Source organism: Odocoileus virginianus, chromosome 12, assembly GCF_023699985.2.
Source record: "Odocoileus virginianus isolate 20LAN1187 ecotype Illinois chromosome 12, Ovbor_1.2, whole genome shotgun sequence".
In the NCBI taxonomy this organism is placed as follows: domain Eukaryota; kingdom Metazoa; phylum Chordata; class Mammalia; order Artiodactyla; family Cervidae; genus Odocoileus; species Odocoileus virginianus.
This window is the reverse complement of record NC_069685.1, coordinates 50,458,840-50,477,573: the sequence shown is the minus strand read 5'-3', so window position 1 is coordinate 50,477,573 and position 18,734 is coordinate 50,458,840. Positions and strand designations below refer to the sequence as shown.

At 38.2% G+C, this 18,734-nt stretch overlaps 2 protein-coding genes across 6 annotated transcripts in view; one reads left to right on the top strand and one right to left on the bottom strand.

Moving 5' to 3' along the window:
- RAD9B (RAD9 checkpoint clamp component B) overlaps positions 1-18,734 on the top strand; it is a 35,708-nt gene that overhangs the window by 13,892 nt on the left and 3,082 nt on the right. For 3 of the 5 annotated variants that reach the window (XM_020890012.2, XM_020890010.2, XM_020890013.2), the window contains 4 exons: positions 1,807-1,913; positions 2,002-2,066; positions 2,617-2,739; positions 3,927-4,197. In XM_020890012.2, coding sequence (XP_020745671.2) covers positions 1,807-1,913; positions 2,002-2,066; positions 2,617-2,739; positions 3,927-4,197 — 566 coding nt within the window. Of the gene's footprint in view, positions 1-1,806; positions 1,914-2,001; positions 2,067-2,616; positions 2,740-2,823; positions 3,893-3,926; positions 4,198-18,734 lie in introns of those variants that run through there. The other 2 variants (XM_020890014.2, XM_020890015.2) reach the window with 2 other exon arrangements.
- The window catches only part of PPTC7 (protein phosphatase targeting COQ7), a 38,958-nt gene continuing 33,672 nt past the window's right edge, over positions 13,449-18,734 (bottom strand). Inside the window, exons 5-6 of the mRNA XM_020890017.2 lie at positions 18,558-18,687; positions 13,449-17,247 (exon numbers count right to left, since the gene is read on the bottom strand). Of these exons, the coding sequence (XP_020745676.1) occupies positions 17,189-17,247; positions 18,558-18,687 (189 nt within the window). The 3' untranslated portion in view covers positions 13,449-17,188. The remainder of the gene's footprint in view (positions 17,248-18,557; positions 18,688-18,734) is intronic.

Genomic DNA, 18,734 nt, shown 5'->3' with positions numbered 1-18,734 from the left:
TTGAAGAAAATTTAAAACATACAAAAAGCACTAATAAAGTCACCTGGAATCCCCCTATCTGGAGAAAAACACTTAATGTATAAAAACACTTTTCTATATCTTAGATCTGAGAACAGGAGATTGGTTTAATAGGTGAAATACAGTGAAGCTATTATTAAAAGTAGTCTTGGAAGTTCCCTGGTGGCCTATCAGGATTCCAGGCCTTTACTGTCATGGGCCTGGGTTCAGTCCCTGGTTGGGGAACTAAGATCCTGCAAGCCACAGGATCCGCTGCACAGCAAAAAAAAAAAAAAATAGTCTTGTTTGTGTGTATACATACATTTCTTTCTCTCTGGGTATGTATATCAAAGATGTTTATTGAAGTTAATATTGTAGAGGAAAACACAAAACACCAACACACACAAATAATTTGGAAAATGTACTTATTGACATAAGGGACTGAGCTTCCCTCATAGCTCAGTTGGCAAAGAATCTGCCTGCAATGCAGGAGACTCCAGTTTGATTCCTAGGTTGGGAAGATCCCCTGAAGAAAGGAAAGGCTACCCACTCCAGTATTCTGGCCTGGAGAATTCCATGGACTGTACAGTCTATGGGGTCACAAAGAGTGGGACACGACCGAGCAACTTTCAGTTATTGATGTGGAAATATAGCCAGGATATATTATTGAATAGATTATAAAATGGTATGCATAGTATGATCATATTTTCATTTTAAAAATGCACATGACATTTTAATAAAATATTAGAGAACAAAATTCACCTGTTATTGTCTGTCTTTTGGATTATAGCCATCCTAGTAGGTATGAAGTGTTGTCTCATTGTGCTTTTGACTTTCATTCCCCTAGTAACTAATGATGTTGAGTATCTTTTTTTGTGTGCTTATTGTTTATTTGTATATTTTCTTTGGAGAAATGTCTGTTCATATCCCTTGTTTATTTTTCACTTGAGTTATTTGTCTTTATTGTTCTGAATACTAGTCCCTTATCATATGTGCTGTGCTGTGCTAAGTTGCTTCAGTCAACTCTGTGAGACTCTGTGGACCAGCGCCTGCCAGGCTCCTCTGTCCATGGGCTTCTCCCAGCAAGGATACTAGAGTGGATTGCTGCGCCCTTCTCCAGGGGATCTTCCCAAGCTAGGGATCAAATCCGTGTCTCTTACGTCTCCTGCATTGCTAGGCGGGTTCTTTACTACTAGCACCACCTGGGAAGCCCCCCTTATCATATATATGATTTCAAGTATTTTCTCCCATTCTGTGAAGTTGATTTTTTACTTGCCATTTAAAAATTTTTTGGCCACCCCTCCTAGCTTGTGGGATAGAGGAAGTGGAGGTGGCAGTCTCTTAATGCCTGGGCCCACACCACAAACTAGCACTAGATCACTCCCCCACATACTATTAGTGAGAGTAGACAGAAAGCCCACTCACCCCAAGGGGTAGGGACACAGATAGAGACCCTACCACTCAATGAGGAAATGTCAAAGAACTTGTGGCTATTTTTAACCTACAATTTATGGTTATATTTACTTTTCTTTTAAAGAAAATATTTATTTATTTGGCTGCACTGGGTCTTAATTGCAGGATCTTCCATTTTTGTTGCACTGTGTGGTATCTTTAGTTGCAGCAGGGGAACTCTCAGTTACGAAATGTGGGATCTAGTTCCCTGACCAGGTATTGAACCCCAGCCCCCTGCATTAGGAGTAAGGAGTCTTAGCCACTGGACCACCCGGGAAGTCCCTGACTATATTTTCTTATTAAAATTTCAGAAATACCTACAGAATTGATGTTATTCTTTGTTTTCCTCTTGAACAGACCTGACCAATTCTGTATACAGTGAGATGTTTGTTGGTCCAGATGAGTTTGACTTCTTTCAAGTTGGAATTGACACTGAAATAACATTTTGCTTCAAAGAACTGAAGGTAAAACCAAAAGTAGTGTCCAATTAGAATTATCAGTGGCAGTTTTTAATAAAGATTTCATATTATTTTTCCCTTCTTTTCCTTTCAGGGCGTGCTGATATTTTCAGAAGCTATACATGCTCCTATAGCCATTCATTTTGACTTTCCTGGGAAGTAGGTCTTTGGAAAGTTTTTTAGTTTATTTCTTTTTCTTTTGTTGTATACTAGTAAATAAAACCCCTTGGGTCATGTTGAAATTAATTCACACCTCAGGAATTCCTTAACTTTACTAGCAACACTTGTCAAACTAAAATTTTGAAAGATGTTATAAGCTAGTGTTCTTTTGATTGGTGACTTGGTTTAGAAAGAAACATTATTCTGCAGAATGAAAACATTTATAAACTTGATATACTGAATAAATTGCCTAATTAGAAAATTATATATGGCTTAAACACGTTAAATCTCTATGAAACTATGGTATGTTATATTTCAGAACTAAAATGTCAAAGAGATTGGGTTAGGATAGATGTGTCTTATAAAATTGGATGTGATGATTTTTAAGGGCTCTTTTAGCTCTAAGGACTATCTCAATTTGTGAAAAAACAAATAAGACTTCTACTTTTACTGTTTCTTTTTACTCCAAAATTAAGTATCATTTTCTAATGTTTTTCCAGTGTCCATCAGAAAATGAGTGTGGTTTTTGCTCTGGTTTTGCCTTTTTTAGACCCATGGCTTTAAGTATTGATGATATGTTATTGGAAGCCAACTTTATTTTGGCTACATTAGCTGACGAGCCAAGTAGAGCATCTTCTCCACAAACACTGTGTCTTTCACAAAAACAAAAAAGGTAAGGCTGTGTTTTTAATGTCTTATTGGTTGGGATAAAGCCATTGCAACCTTATTCTGCAATAATTCAATGGCATTCGTTTAGGAAACAACTGAGAAGGAAAACATTAGAAGATCTGAAACTTTAACTGAATCAGGAAGAACTCCAGGAAGACCTAACTGTAACATAGAAATAACACCCATCTTTCACAGATACTTGCTTTTTTCTCTTATGATCACAATTTAACAGAACTGTCTGGTTTATCTTTGTCATTACCTAAAACTCATTTCTGTTTTCAGTGGTTGTTTTTCAGGAGTGATACAGTGTGAAGTTTCACATGAAGGTTTATATTCATTGCCCAGAGCTCTCTTTCTTAGACATATGGACAGGCAGCGTTGTTTTTCTTTCTTTCTTTTTTTCCCTTTTGTCTCTCTCTTTTCTTTTTTTTAAATTTTGGCTGCACTGCATGGCTTGCAGGATCTCAGTTCCCTGTCCAGGGATTGAACCTAGGCCACAGCAGTGAACTGTAACATCCTAACCACTGGATATCCAGGGAACTCCCCCTTTTGCCTCTTAACTTTTTTTTTTTTTTTTTTGGTGGAGGCTCCTTCCTAGTAAAAATAACAAATTTTTATGGGAAATTAGGAAAATGCAATAAAGTACAAAGAATAAAGTGAAAAACACCCACACTTTTACCACCTAACGATAGCCACTGTTAATGTTTGGCACACTGTATTTTCTTTCAGACTTTTAATTTTGCATATATTTGCATTTTAAAACAAGATTGGCTCATATAGCATATGTAGTTTTATATCCTGTTTTTTTTCCCACAAAATATTATATTGTGAACATTTTCTAATATTGCTGATAATGACTTGGAAAGATGCTTTTTAATGGTTCTATACAATTTTCTCATACAGATGTATTGTAATTTATTTGACTTTTTTTTTTCCTACCTATGCCCTTCTACTGTGTTATAAGATTGTCTCATGCACACTTGGGTTGCTTTACTGAAAAATTTGAATCTGTAAGAGAATTTATAAATAATCATATATTTGAACTTAACTTTCAAACAATTAGTTTGATGTTTTTTCAATATATTCCCTAAACTGTGTTATCATTGTCATTTCATGTTGCTCCTTTAGTTATATACAAATATATATTTCAAAGTAAACAGTACATTCATTTAATCTCTATTAATACCTCAGGTCAGAGCCGATACATTCAAATTCAAAGGCTGGTAAAAATGCAGCCAGCAAGGTCCCAGAGTATATCTCAAGAAAAGTAGAACTGAAAAGGCTGTATTCTGATGAGACTCCCATGAACACCTCTACACTGGAAAATTGTGGCAGCCCTTTAATGAAAAGAGCGAACAAAGACCTTACTGAAGTACCCGAAAGCAGTGGAGATATTAGTGAAGTCCCAGAAAGCAGTGTCAGCGACACAGAAGAAGTGCCAGGGTCTCCATGTCTCAGGAAGGTAAAGGAGCAGCAGCACTGAGACACAGCTAAGCTGAGGCCAAGGGCTCACTCTCGTTGTCCGTCTGCCTTTCCAGTCTCCCTGCCGCAGCCCACCCCCAGTCTCCTGGAAATTAATTTCCTTATTTTTTGATGGGGAGAGCTGAAGCCAGTCTGAGATGGAGAAAAGGTTGATTTATACAAGGTCAATACAAAACAAATTGCTCATTGAGTAATTCTAACAAAGTATGTTTAGAGATTTGAGTCACTTGTTTTAAAGAACAAATTATGATTGTTTATAGCATATTTATCTTTGAGTACAAATATTGATAATATGTTAAAGTCATATACTTTGTTTTCTAAAATAAGTGTCCTAATTTTCTTTTTCAAGTTTGGTCAAGAAATCTCTTATTCATGGTAGCACAGATACAAATTTCATCACAAGAAACATCACAAATTTCTTCGTAGTAGAGTCCCAGTTTATAACATTATTGTAATACCAATATTTTGCTATTATAGATGGATGATAAACTTTACAAAATGCTATGATATTAAACCTTATGAAATCTATTGAACTGAAGATAAGCATAATTTATTAGAAGTATCTTAAATAATGATAGTCCACATTTTACATATTTACATTAGTGTTTTATTCAAGCTTGTTTTGCTGTTGTTATTATTGGTTTGGAAATATGAGTTTGTTAGAGTTAGAAATTTGAAAGGAGAAATAATATTGCTAGAAGTTACTACTTCTCACTAGTCCTTTTCAGAATTGATAGTAATTAGCAAAATGGACCAATTTAAGTTGCATTTCCAAAGTGTCATTAGGATGGCAGTCAGTTTTTTACTAAGAGAAAGAGCAGGGAGCTGACACTTCATGTTACACACCCCTATGAATTTTACATTTTTGACTTTATTTCATTTTTAAGTCACAATATCCACTGCTACTGGGCTTTCCTGGTGGCTCAGTGGTAAAGAATCTGCCTGCCAGTGCAGGAGATGCAGGTTTGATTCCTGGGTTGGGAAGATCCCTTGGAGAAGGAAATGGCAACCTACACCAGTATTCTTGCCTGGGAAATCCCATGGACAGAGGAACTTGGCCAGCTACAATCCACGGGGTTGCAAAGAGTCAAATACTACTGAGCAACTAAACAATAACAATGCTGTAATAAAGACTTCTAGTGTCATAAAATTGGACAGTAAACTCCACTTATTATTCAGTTTGATGCCATAAGTGTTTATTGAATACCTGTTGTTATATGCCCAGTACTTATGGCAGTTTTCTCTTCTTGTGAATTACTAACTTGGTCATAAAAGAAAACTGAGCTCTGTCTTTTCATTATGCAGAAACATTTTCCCCATCCTGTTTTTTGGTTACACATATTGTGCTTACTTTTATTTTTTTTACAGACAACAACAGGAACACATTTCCCTGCTGCTTCATCTCCCTGAAATTCACTAAGATTGCCAATTTCCTCACTAGGGAAAGTGACATTTAGAGCTGTAAGCTCCACAAGTTACATTACAGCACTCTTTTCTTTTCTATCATGTCACTTAAATCCTAAATTCTAAAAAGAAAACTCAATTTTGGAAGGGAAGTTTTTGCCTTAACTCCTGCAAAAATGAGATTACATTATGGGTAAATGATTGAGACCCTTATCATCTATCTGAACTCCGATGAGCCTTCTGACTGGCCTCCATACCCCCATTCTTCTCCACTCTGGTTTTCCTCCACACTGTACTAAAAGATTCTGTTTGGACCTTACAGTGAGGTATAGGGCTCCTGGGTTGGAATCTCTGTCTTGCCACTTGTGTGACTTGGGCAAGTTACGTATCTTTGCTTCAGTTTTCTTTCTGTTAGTAAAATGAGGATAATACTGATGAATTGTTGTGAGATTGAATTGTTGTGAAAATTAATTGAGCTAATAGATGGAGCTGGCAGATGGTCAGTGCTCAGCATCACTCTCCTGCTTTTAAATCTCTTGAATCGTCCACTTTTTCCATAGAATTTCACCTAAACTCCTTGAAATGGCATTAGGGGACTTTCCCTAGAGTATTTAATATAATTTTCTCATTTCCTCCTCTGAGATCCAGTTCTAGTCCTTCAGATTATGTTTTAATGTCTGGTAGATTTAGTATCCCTTTGTAGATTTTGTCAGGTTTTTTCCTGGTTATTCCTGAGTGTATATTTTTTGTTTGAACTTTAATATCAATGTATCCAACTCCATAAAAAAAAATCTATTTTTTTTATTAGGATTTCCTTAAATTTCTGTTAACTTGAGGATGTTAAGTGACATCTTTATGTTGTTGAGTCATTCTGTCTATGAACACCGGCAATGTATTTACATTTATTCAGGTCTTCTTTTGTGTCTTTCAGGAATGTTTTAAAATGTTTCTCATACATTTACACATTTATTATTAAGGTTATTCATAAATAATTAACCTTTTATATTGCTTTTGTGAATGGATGTTATGTTTTCTGTTTTCTCACTGCCTTTTGTGTATATGAAGGCTACTGTTTTTTCGTGTTAATTTTATATTGTACTACCCTCCTGACTCATGTTATTATTTCCATTAGTTTTATCACTGATTCTCTCAGGGTTTTTAGACATAGTTACTATATGTCTCTTTTTTGTATACCAGTAGTTTCATTTCTTCTTTAATGCCTCCAACTGACTCTTTTGTACAGTTGCATTAGCACATAACCTCTAGTACAACATTTAGAGTGGAGAGAATGGACCTGCTTGCTTAGTTCCTGATCTTAATGGAAACATTCTGCATATACTTTTGTGTTCTACTTTTGCTCATATTATTGCGCCTACATTTCAGGGTAGTAGTATTCCTCTTTTCACTGTTTAAACTCCTACCCACCTTCAAAGCCCAACTCAAGTGATACATCTCCTTCTGAAGTCTTCTCATTCAACTCATTTTTACTGTCACATAACTTGATAGATACACTTGTTATTCCACTAGGTAGATTGTGAGTTCATCAAGGGCAGACCTGAGTCTTACTCATCTCTGTATTCCTAGTGCATAAGCCAGTAGTTGGCAGACCTTCAGCCCTGGTTTGGGATAGCCTGAGAAAAATTTTAAAATCCCTCCAATAGTATCACAACATTCCAAAATGAAAGATGAAACCAATTTTTTAATTCACTTTATTAAAAAAAATAAATATATGGTAGTATTCTACTTTGGGGAAGGGGGTTTTAAGAATTAAACTACTGTAGAGAAGTATTGGGCTTCCCTGGTAGCTCAGCTGGTAAAGAATCTGCCTGCAATGCAGGAGACCCTGGTTTGATCCCTGGGTTGGGAAGATCCTTTGGAGGAGGGCATGGCAACCAATTCCAGTATTCTTGCCTGGAGAATTCCATGGACAGCGGAGCCTGGCGGGCTACAGTCCATGGGGTTGCAAAGAGTCAAACATGACTGAGTGACTAAGCACAGCACAGAGAAATATTGCTATATTCTCAATAATGACCAACATTTTTTCTGTTGTGGATGTTCAATAAGTTTAATCAAGAAGTTATACACAGCTCTCAGGGACACCAAAATGAGGAAAAATATCTAGTATTGTTATCTTTTTTTACTGAAGTATGATTGACCTACAACACTTTGTAAGTTCTATATGCATAACATAATGATTCAGTATTTCCACACATTACAAAATGATCACAATGATAGAAATTTAGAGCGGTTTTTAAAGACCAAAGCCCCATAAAAGTTATGATAATATTGTTGACTGTTTCTTCATGCTGTACATTTCATCCACATGACTCATTTATGCTGTAACTGGAATTTGTACCTCTTAATCTCCCTCACCTAGTTCACTCACCCCCCCACACCTGTCCACTCTGGCAACCACCTGTTTGTTCTCTGTATCTATGAGTCTGTTTCTGTTTCATTATTTTTGTTCATTTGTTTTTGCTTTTTAGATTCCATACATAAGTGAAATCTTATAGTGTTTGTCTTTCTATGACTTATTTCCCTTAGTATAATACCTTGTAGGTTCATTGGTTTTGTTATAAATGGCAAGGCTTTATTCTTTTTTGTGGCTGAGTAATATTCTTTTGTATATATGCACTGCATCTTCTTTACCCATTCATCTATTGATGGACACAGGTCGCTTCTATATCTTGGCTATTATAAATAATGCTGCAAAGAATATAGGGGTGCAGATACTTTTTTGCATTCGTGTTTTTATTTTTATTTTTTTCAGAAAAATAGCAGGAGTGGAATTGCTGGATTGTATGGCAGTTCTATTTTTAAGAAAACATGTATACTGTTAAAAAATTTTTTATAACAATGCACCTTCTTACTCAGTTCGTGTAGAACTTGGAGTCATTCCAAGTTACATAGCTATTCAGACTTTCTGCATTAGAAGACTGTTAGACACTAGGGAAGGGCTTGATCATCCAGCCATGAACAATTTAGAGACTGAAGAGTAGGTGGGGACAAGAGGGGGTAGCAAATGACATTTGACCTTAAGTGAATGGCAAATTCAGGGCAGTGCTCAAAGGCCATAGTAAACTAAGATTTTCAGCTTACCAGTGTATTAGTTTCTTATTGCTGCTATAGCAAATTACCACAAGCTTAGTGGCTTAAGACAACACAAATTATCTTTCAGTTCAGAAGTCCAAAATGGGTCTCACTGAGCTAAAAGCAAAGCATTGGCAAGGCCGTGTTCCTTTGTGAAGACTAGGGAAGAATCTGCTTTCTTTCTTTTCCTTTCTTCTTGAGATCATCTGCATTCTTTAATCATGGTTACCCTTCAGCTTTAAACCAGCAATGGCTGGTGGAGCCCATTTCGCATTTCCTCACTCTGATGCTGATTTCCACATTTAAGGATCATTGTGATTTCCCACTGGGCCTACCTGGATAGCAACCTTATTTCACTTGCTCTTTTAATTCCCTTTTGCCTTGTGATATATTCACAGGGTCCTGGGATTAAGATGTGAACATCTTTGGGGGGTGAAGGTAGACCATCATTCTGCCAAAATCACAGCTAATTTGGGGTGTTTCATCTGGAGCCAAGGTTCAACAACTGCTGTCTGAAGTGCCCCATGCAGAGGGCATCTTCAGTTTCTGATTTGTAAGGATGAACCAAGAATAGGGATCGTTTGTTTATTCATGCTTGATACCTACTATGCAACTCCCACCAGTATTTGTTGAGGGCCTTGCGTCTTAGACGTGGGGTATACAATGGTGTGCAAAATAAATAAGAAAGTTTCCTACACTTAATTATAGACTGGGTATGGGGGTGGGGGAGGTAGACATTAAACAAATAATCATATGACTAAATGTATGATAATTTAAAAAAAAAAACTAACCTGTGGTAACTTTAATAAAGGAAGAGTTCAAGGTGCCTTGAGATTTAAAGTGTGAGCTGACCTAATCCAGGTCAGAAAGTCTTTGAAACTGGTGTTTGGAGCTGAGCTGGAAAGAATAAGATAGTAGGGGGAAGCTGAGTGGATGTGGCATGTGCAAAGGCCCCTGTCATAGAGGGAGTGTGGTAGTTTTAAGGACCTGGAGGAAGACCAGTGTGGCCAGAGGGCAGATAGACAGGGGAAACAGTGGCACAGGGTGAATGAAACTGGAGCAGTGAGTGAGTTCCAACTCATGTCGGATGTAAATGGCCATATCAGGTACTGTGGCAGTGAAAGTATTTGAAGGGTTTTAACAGGGAAGGCTGCCCACAGTGCAGTGAAGCAAGACTGGAAACTCAGTTGTGGTGTCTGATGGTGATTCAGTAGAAAATGGAGAGAAGTGGCCAAAGTAAACAGCTAATTGAGGAAATAAAACAGCAGGACTTTGTGATGGATCAGTCATGGAGCTTAAGGGAAGGGGAGGTATCAAGGTTGGAGAAACAGGTTCAGTGCTAAGATCATGAATTCTATTTTGGATATAAGTTGCAGAAATCAAGTAGGTAGTAGGATATAGGAAGCTCAGATTCTAACCGTGAGACTCCCTGGCATGTACACAGTAATTTCTGCCAGCAGTGTGAATGCGAGTTCCTCGAGAGAGGGTGTGGCAGAGAAGACTGTCACCATTTAGAGGCATGGCTCTTAACCACAGCCAGGGGACAAAGCCATCAGTGTCTGCAGACACTTACGGATGTCACAGTTCAGGAAAGGGGGCTGCTCCTGGCATCTGGCGGGTAGAGGCCGGGGCGCTGCTCAGCATCCTCCCAGGAGCAGGACAGCCCCCACAGCAAAGAAACGTAATCCTCCAACGTCAGCAGTGCTAAGGTTGAGAAAGCCTGATTCAAAGTGTGGGTAGAAGAGGGCAAACATTCATTTGTTTCACTTAAAGATAAATAAATTTAATAATAATAAGAAGGCAAGCCAACTGAAAAGAGCAACCAGAAGAACATAGCATGAGGAAGGTCTGAGAAGGAAGTGTCAGCGTGAGGATCTAGTGGGCTGGGGACTGAGAATGGCCATTAGTTTAGGGCGTCTGGCAATTTTTGGTGACCATTATAAGGACAGTTCCTATATGCGGGTCAGGAGCTTTTTTAGATAGGACCTAAGAGTAGGAGAATGAAAAAATAGAGAAAGCCAGTGTAGACAGTTCTACAGCAGAGATTAAGTTGGAGGGAGGATGTGGATGAGGCTATATATTTTAATGAGACATCTGATTATTTTTAAATGCGGGTATTCCTATCCAGTAGAGGAGAGGCATGGGAGGGGCTGGGAGTCAGACAGGGAGGGAAGGACTGACTCTGGTCAGGAGTAGCTTTTGTCACAGCAGGAGGGATCAAGTGGAGGAAGATAGCCAGCAGTCTCAGTTCATCTGTCTCCCACAGCCCTGGTGTTGGTTTCAATGGCTCGGGCAGGGTAGTCAGAAACAGATCACTGATCCCTAACTGTGTGCCCCTGGAGTCCAGGGAAGGGTTTTACTTTAGGATGTTTTGGGCCACTCATGAAGGTTCTGAGTGTCTCATGAACCATCAGCTAATGTGAGGCCACAGTGGCTGAGTTTCTGAAGAGGAGCATTTGATAAGCACTAACTTTCTTTGAATGAACAACAGTTACTTCCCTCCCCTCTCCTCCAGTTCTCTTGCTTGTTCTTTGGAGCAGTTTCTTCTGACCAACAGGAACCCTTCAGCCTCCCTTTTCAGAGTCTGGCAACAGCAAGTGACAGTGGAAAGGACATGAATAATGGCAGTTTCTCCTCCACATTCTAACAGCGATGGCTGAGCTCACCCCCCTGCCCATTTACTAGTTCACTTGTACTGAAAACACATTTTCACATTTAAATCTATGAAGATACTGTCTTGGGCTTCCTGGAGAAATGGGCTACTGGTTATCTAATCATCATCTTGTACAACCACCATATCTAGCAGTATATTGTCAATAAATGTAACTTGCTTTAAATCGATTATACTACGTGGGAGGCAGAAAAGTTTTTTGTGTCGGGAAAAAGCTCATTGGAATTTTCTTCAGTTCAGGGAATTCCCTGGCAGTCCAGTGGTTAGGACTCTGAGGTTCCGTTCAGGGGGCAAGGATTTGATCTCTGGGACCTAAGGTTCAACAAGCTGCATGGTGTGGCCAAAAAAAAAAGAATTCTTCAGTGTAGTGTTTCTTTACAAGAGTTTTTAGCATTTTGCCAGTTTTATAGTTATTAAACTTTCAGTAGCAGCCATTTCAAGTGCATCAGAATGGCTTGTAAAGTTCAGGTATCTTTTGTATTTTGATTTCAAGTGTTTGAGCTTTAATGCTGACAGATTAAAACGTTCTGCAATCTTTTCTTATGTAAGATCGTAACTTTTACACAGCAGGGGAAGAAGAGAGTGAGATGAATGGAGAAAGCAGCATCAACATATATGCACCGTCAGGTTTAAGATGGATAGCTGATGAGACGTTGCCGTATAGCACAGGGAGCCCAGTCTTGTGCTCTGTGATGGCCTGGAGGGATGGGGTGAGGGGAGGCCCAGAAGGAGGGGATGTATGATTATGGCTGATTCACATTGTCATATGGCAGAAACCAACCCAACATTGCAAAAAAAAAAAAAAGGCAAAAAACCCAACTTTTTCTCCATTGCTTATATTTTGTTAAGAATTTAAATAATGTGATTAAAAAAAATTGCAATGTGATGCAGAAAAGATGCAAAAAATTATTTCTTATTAGCTGACATAGAACAGCAGCCTCCACTGCCAGAAAGCCTGGGTCTGGAGTGGAATGAGGGGGAAGATTAATGTCTGTTCTTTGCCTCTTTAAGAATTAGCTTCTTACCAGTACAAGCTAAACAATCTGACACAATAACATTGTTATGTAACATCTTATGATGTATGCCTCTCCCTCCCCTAAACCTGTTTATAGTCAGTTATAACCTGACAAACTAGACTTCTGTAACACCTTATTGTTAAGTCTGTGAAACCGTCAAATCACAAGGAAATATTAACTGGCAAGCAATTGTGCTTTAGATTTTGTGAGGATTAACAAAACAAAGGTGGCTAAGTGGATTAGTAAACTTTAGAACTGTGAACAGAGTTCTAACTAAAACCAGAATGAGTCTGGCTCATATAGCTTGGTGATGAGTCAGAACTACCCACAATAACCTACTAAAAACTCGTTTATCCCGAAATGTTCCTCAGTGAATGAAAATGGGTTTTCACCAAGCTTTTTGTGGAAACTGGCAATGCCCACATAATTCCACATTGTAGGCTAAATATTTATGTATCTTTTGTTTACACTGATGATTAATAATGAATTACAGATATTCCTAACAAATGCGGATGACTACCCAGAGGATATTATATCCAAGATTAAGTGTAGGTCTCCTCGCTGAGGATGAAGTTTCTGGCTCACTGAAATGGGTCAAGGTGGTTGAGTCTGTGAAGCCACCATCATCAGTGATCACCTAGATTCAGCACTGATCTATAAAAGATAGATACGCTGTCAAGTTGTATATAATTTGGATTTTAGAACTGGATACAGAATGCTAAATTTAAATGACACCAGATTTGTGTGTGACTTCACATACCATTTAAAAGAAAGATGCAAAAGTTTTCCCAGCTGAGAGAACAGCTATATGTCACATTCAATGATTAAATCCAATTTGATTCATTTTTGAGGAAGCTAAAGTGATATAGTAAATCAGCTGGTGAAAAAGAGCCTTAGGGATAAACTAGGGAAAGACAGAAACGATAGCCACAAAGTTATGGAGTCACTGCTACACTGAGAGGCTTGGAAATGAGGACCTGATAGAGACCAACAAACTCAATGTCAAGGGCCAGTGTCTTGTTACTACTCAAATTAAATGGAGTACACAGATTAGTATAAATACTATTATTTATTAAATATCTTTACAGTTTATTTAAATGTATTTACAGAACTATTCCTGCATAAGTTATACTTCAGACATCCAATTCAGGTCATTGCCTCTTGGGTAATAAGACAAATAATGATAGTCTCAACAGAAAAGAGCAGCTCATTAGTATACACAAATTCAGACTTGCTTCATTGTTTAGCCATCTTTGCCACAAACTACCTGCTTACAGTTAAAATTTTGACATGGACAACTGCTGCTTTTTAACTAAGAAGCCCAATTTTGCAAATTTTTTTTTAAACAAGTAGAATCCAGATGTTTTGTGTTCCAAATGTTTTATAAGCAGATTTTGGTTTTTTTGCTATTGCAAAATTTGTTAAATGCACAAATGTGATAGTTTCCGGGAACACTGGATGCTGTAGCTTCTACCAAAGATAGCTGGTATAAGGTGACAAGGAACCATGGACTTAATCAAAAGTACAAACATTTACAGCTCTAGCCAGTCTCGTCTACGATCTCCAAAATGCTCAAAACTGCCTCAGTGAATTCCCACAATTCCTGCCTTGTTACTTGATGTGGTACACTGGTGGTACTGAAGGTGGTACTGAAGGCTACCGTTCTACCCAGAACAAATGCAACTGATGGCATATAAGATACCTGCCCACCATGCAAAGCTGGAAGTCTATTTTCTAAATCTAGTCACAGTCCAACCCCCAGACATGCACAACTGGAATGGATTCTTTTGTGATTTAGTACCCATCAACCATGTCAAGCCAGTACAGTAATTCAGGACAAAGAACTTGTTCTCTCAACCTCATTTCTTCTTTCAGTTTTAAGAGCCTATGGACTCTACTGCATATCCATTCGGTAATTTTTTTTTTTTTTTTTTGTGCGCAGGCAGCCTAAGTTCACAGGAAGAAACAAGGTTCTGATATGTTTAGAGTGCACACTTTAAAACAGAACAAAATAAAAATTTCAAGCATGTGATAAAAATATTGATTTTTATAATACAGTATTGCTTTATAAATATAGATGGAAAAGCTATAAACTTTACTGGTCTTTGGTGCATCCAGAGAGGGATAAATAATTTGCCATTTGTAAATTAGAAATCCAAATTCTCTTTTGTTATAAAAGTCCACTACACGAGGCAAATGTGTGTGTTTATACTGTTTGATTTAAAGTACAATTAACACATCAAGTTTAGAATCAGACCCACCAAGTGGTATATGTCAGGCACACCCCACAAAGACTTTGGTCCTGTGGCCTGGAAAATTCCAGTATGGGTACCTACACAGCCTCTGACCATTGAGAGTAGGGGAGTTGTTAAACAGCACTCCAACAGACCCCCAAAGTCATAAAATTAAGTGCATAACACAAAAACGGCAGGGGGGAAAAACAAAAGATTTTGCGTCCCTAATCTACAGGCCAGGTCCAAAGTCAGTTCCCCTGTGAAACTCAATTCTTGCCCCACTGTTTTCAACATCACTGAAACACATCGTCAATTTCTAACAATCATTTCTCAAAAAATACTAAGTTGATTAAATGAGTTGTGTAAAATGCCATCAATCTACCTTTATGAAGACGGTGTTTGATGAGTTTAGATGAGTGCAGAGAAAAGCCAGTGACTTGACCAGCAATGCTCTTACCAGGAATTAAATGTATGCAATGGAAAATTAATACAACATATACCTGGATCATAAGGCTCCATGCTTCTGACCAGAAATAAAAACCCAACAAAAGAACTGAAGTTGTCAGTCCAAGTGTAAATGTATTCCTTCCAACAAAACCTTTCTGGATGCAACTTTCTTTACTTTTTAAATACAGAAAGACTGCAAATAGTTTGTGCAAAATAAATACCCTGCCACTTGCCACTCACCTGTCTGTGTATTATCACAGCATGATGGGTTCTCATTATTTGAACAGTCTCTCTCCACTCCCTACCCCACCCCCCGATCTCCTTTACCAAAGAATTCTGTTTTGTCAAGTTAGGGTAGTTAAGGCATTCTGACAAGTAATTAAAGGTGATTCAAAATAGGTATCTAAACATTATGCCAATTTAGGAATAGTAGATAAATTACTGAACGGCTTACAAATGAATAACTCATTCTTATTATAAATGAAATGCCTGTTACAAGCATGATGCATTGAATATAGTAATGACATGTACATGGTACATGTTAAACAATTTTAAATAAAACAAGCTTGACAGTTACTCAAATATACAGTACAAATTCACAAAACAAAATCTTTTTAAAACAAGTTGAGGTAACCTCAAACATAAGTTTTAATGCAATAAACCAGGGAGTAAGTATCTCCTTTAGAGAAAGAGACTTTCTATGTTCTCCTCAAGTAGATTCTCATCAGGTTTAATTGCATTCTTATCTATACACCAATGTTACCTGACTTATATATAAAACATGGCTTTAATTTAAGGATTTCTAAGTATATATATTTTTCTACCACCAAGTTAATGAAGGAAAAAAACTGACCCCAAAATATATATCTTTACAGCAGTTGACTTGTACACAAACCTTAAAAATAACTTTGAGCTTGCAGATAATGGAAAAACTGAATACGGGATAATTTTATAGGGAAACTATACACTGCAAGATGGCTATTTGGAAACTGTAAACATTAAGCTTGATTTGGAAACCCCTAAATTTCTGTGGAGGGCAGATGCAAATGTCAGATCATCACTAGACCTCTTCCTCGGGGACTCCTGTGCCACTGCCCATGGTGCTCCTTCACGTGGACTCCCTGAATCTGGTACACGCTCTACACAAAGCAGGGCTACTAACGACAGGTCTAAGACATGAGGGGTAGCATGACCTGATAGGCCAACAAAATTCAAAGCTAGAGCTGTCCATTCTCAACCCTTCAGGCCTGTGGGCCTAGAGCTCTCACATGGGGGCATCATACCAGACAGCTGGGAGGAATTTCAGCTGCAACATTACATACATAGGCCTTGAGGAATTTTATAACCTTGAATAATATTCCATTAAAAAATTCTGGTAAGGAGTCTCCCCAACCCCTCCTGCAAATAAGCCACCAGCCTGTGATATGCAATAAAATGCTGAAACTTCCATCACAGGAGCACAATTAAGCATCTTTTAAAAAACCATGAAACATTTGCATCCATAGAACTAAACTGAATTTTTCTTTCAACCTGCAAAAAAAAAAAAAAAGCTCCCAGGATCAAGATTTTATAATCCAGAGCAATGTTTTAGAGCAAAATTATAACCCCCTGAAAAACAGGAGTTTATAATGAAAACATAAAGCCACACTCGATCATAACAGACTGTATAGTACACGTGTAATGCATCATTTGATGAGTATGTTTCTAGTAGATGTATCATAACATACAATTTGTGTCAGACTTTTAAAATCCCTTTTACACACTGTAATTTTGAATTCACTTTACCAATATTACTCATTTTCAATACTTCAACCGTTTTCAAAAAGTAATAGTCATTTTGGCTTTGAAAACATCCATCCCATCATGGAAAGGACAATGTGAAGGCCAATCTTCAGATCTGATTTTCTTCAAATGTTGCTGGCAGATACGAGCAGTAGAATGACAGTAGTGGTTCTCAACAAGGATCTCAAAAAGACAGGCAAAAGGTTTACATCACTGGCCATTGAGATCAGTGGCAAAGAAACGTGGTCCTGCCAGCAGGATCAGCACACACGGCAAGGGAGAATTTGGGATGATGAAAGGGGAGGCAGGAGTCGACACCTAGGCGAGTCAGTCTGTATACTCAGCCACTATGGAGAGAAGGACGGTGATGTCATCTGGCTTTCCACCTACAATGAAAATGAAAATGTATTCATACATTTTAAAAGGAAAAAAGAAAAAAATGTAAGCCTAAATAAGTAAGTACTAGGAGACAAACAGGTTTGTCAATATACTCCAGTAGAAAAAAAGGGGGGAAAAAATCAATAAATAGTTTAAAAACACCAAGAAATTACATCTAATTTAATTGAAGCTTAAAAAAAAAATCCTCTCTGCTCCTTTATAATAGGAGCTTTGTTAAAATGGCCACCACCACATCCTCTGTGTATAGCAATCACAATAAAGACAAAATGTTGCTAAGATTTATTCTGCCTGACAAGAAAATTCTATGTTCCACCCCCATAATCCTAATTTGGACAAACATACCCAATGTTTTGAAACTAGCTGATAGTCTTGTAGTCTAATCTGGCAAACTGCTATGGCATGTGCTTTTTTTCTATTTAGTATTTCCCGGACAGCGAAGAAATGTTTTACGTGTCATAATAATATACCTGCAAGAAACTGACCAACTCTATAAGTGCTGATATGCCAGCACCAACATGTTATCCAAGCTCAAAGCTGAGCTACTGGCCTGCTCCCAAAATTACACATTGCTCAGTAGATAGGAAGACTCTAGGCAAGGAGAGTCTTCCCTTTTCAAAACATCCTACAGAGGCAGGTGGGATGAACTGGGAGACTGGGATTGACGTATACACACTGCTATGCATAAAACAGATAACTAATGAGAACCTACTGCACAGCACTGGGGAACTCTACTCAGCGCTGTGGTGACCTAAATAGGAAGGAAATCCAAAAAAGGGGACATATGGCTGATTCACTTTGCTGTACGACAGAAACTAACACAATTAAAGCAATTAATTAGAATTAATAAAAATTAATTTAAAAAACTTGCTGTAGCAATTTAATAGGCAAATACTGTGAATGAGTCCCACAAAGCCAGAGGAAGGGAGAAGTGAAATGTCAGACCTGGGAAGGGCAGAATGTTTAAACCATTAGGAATGTCCAGGCCCTCCAGGCAGAGCTCGGAGGTTTTCTGGGCTTGGGTCCAAGCAGAGCATTGGCGGCGATAAAGGGCTTCAGGTTCCACCTGCCTCTGCAGCCAATGAAGTGCAATTCTGAAGGGCACCTCTGTAGGGAACATGCACTTGCTGTTCTCTAGTGTCCGTGCCTGCTGACCTTGTTCAAAGCCACAGGCTCACAGCTGGGAGAGGACCCCTCAGCAGTCTCACCCCAGTGCAGCAGCTGGCCTCACACACAGCCCACAATGCTCCCATCCCCTATTCCCCTATTAGTCCTTATGAACTTCCCAAAGAATGCTTACCTCTCACATTCAATCCGTTGTCACATGCAAACTGTGCAAAAGGTGACATATAATTTGGGTCATAGGCCAGCTCATGAGCTTGCTCAGCAATGCTTCTTGCTGTCTGTTGTATACTCTCATAATTTGAATTCTAATACGAAAATAATGAGGGAGATATTTTTACCAAAATGCCTCCAT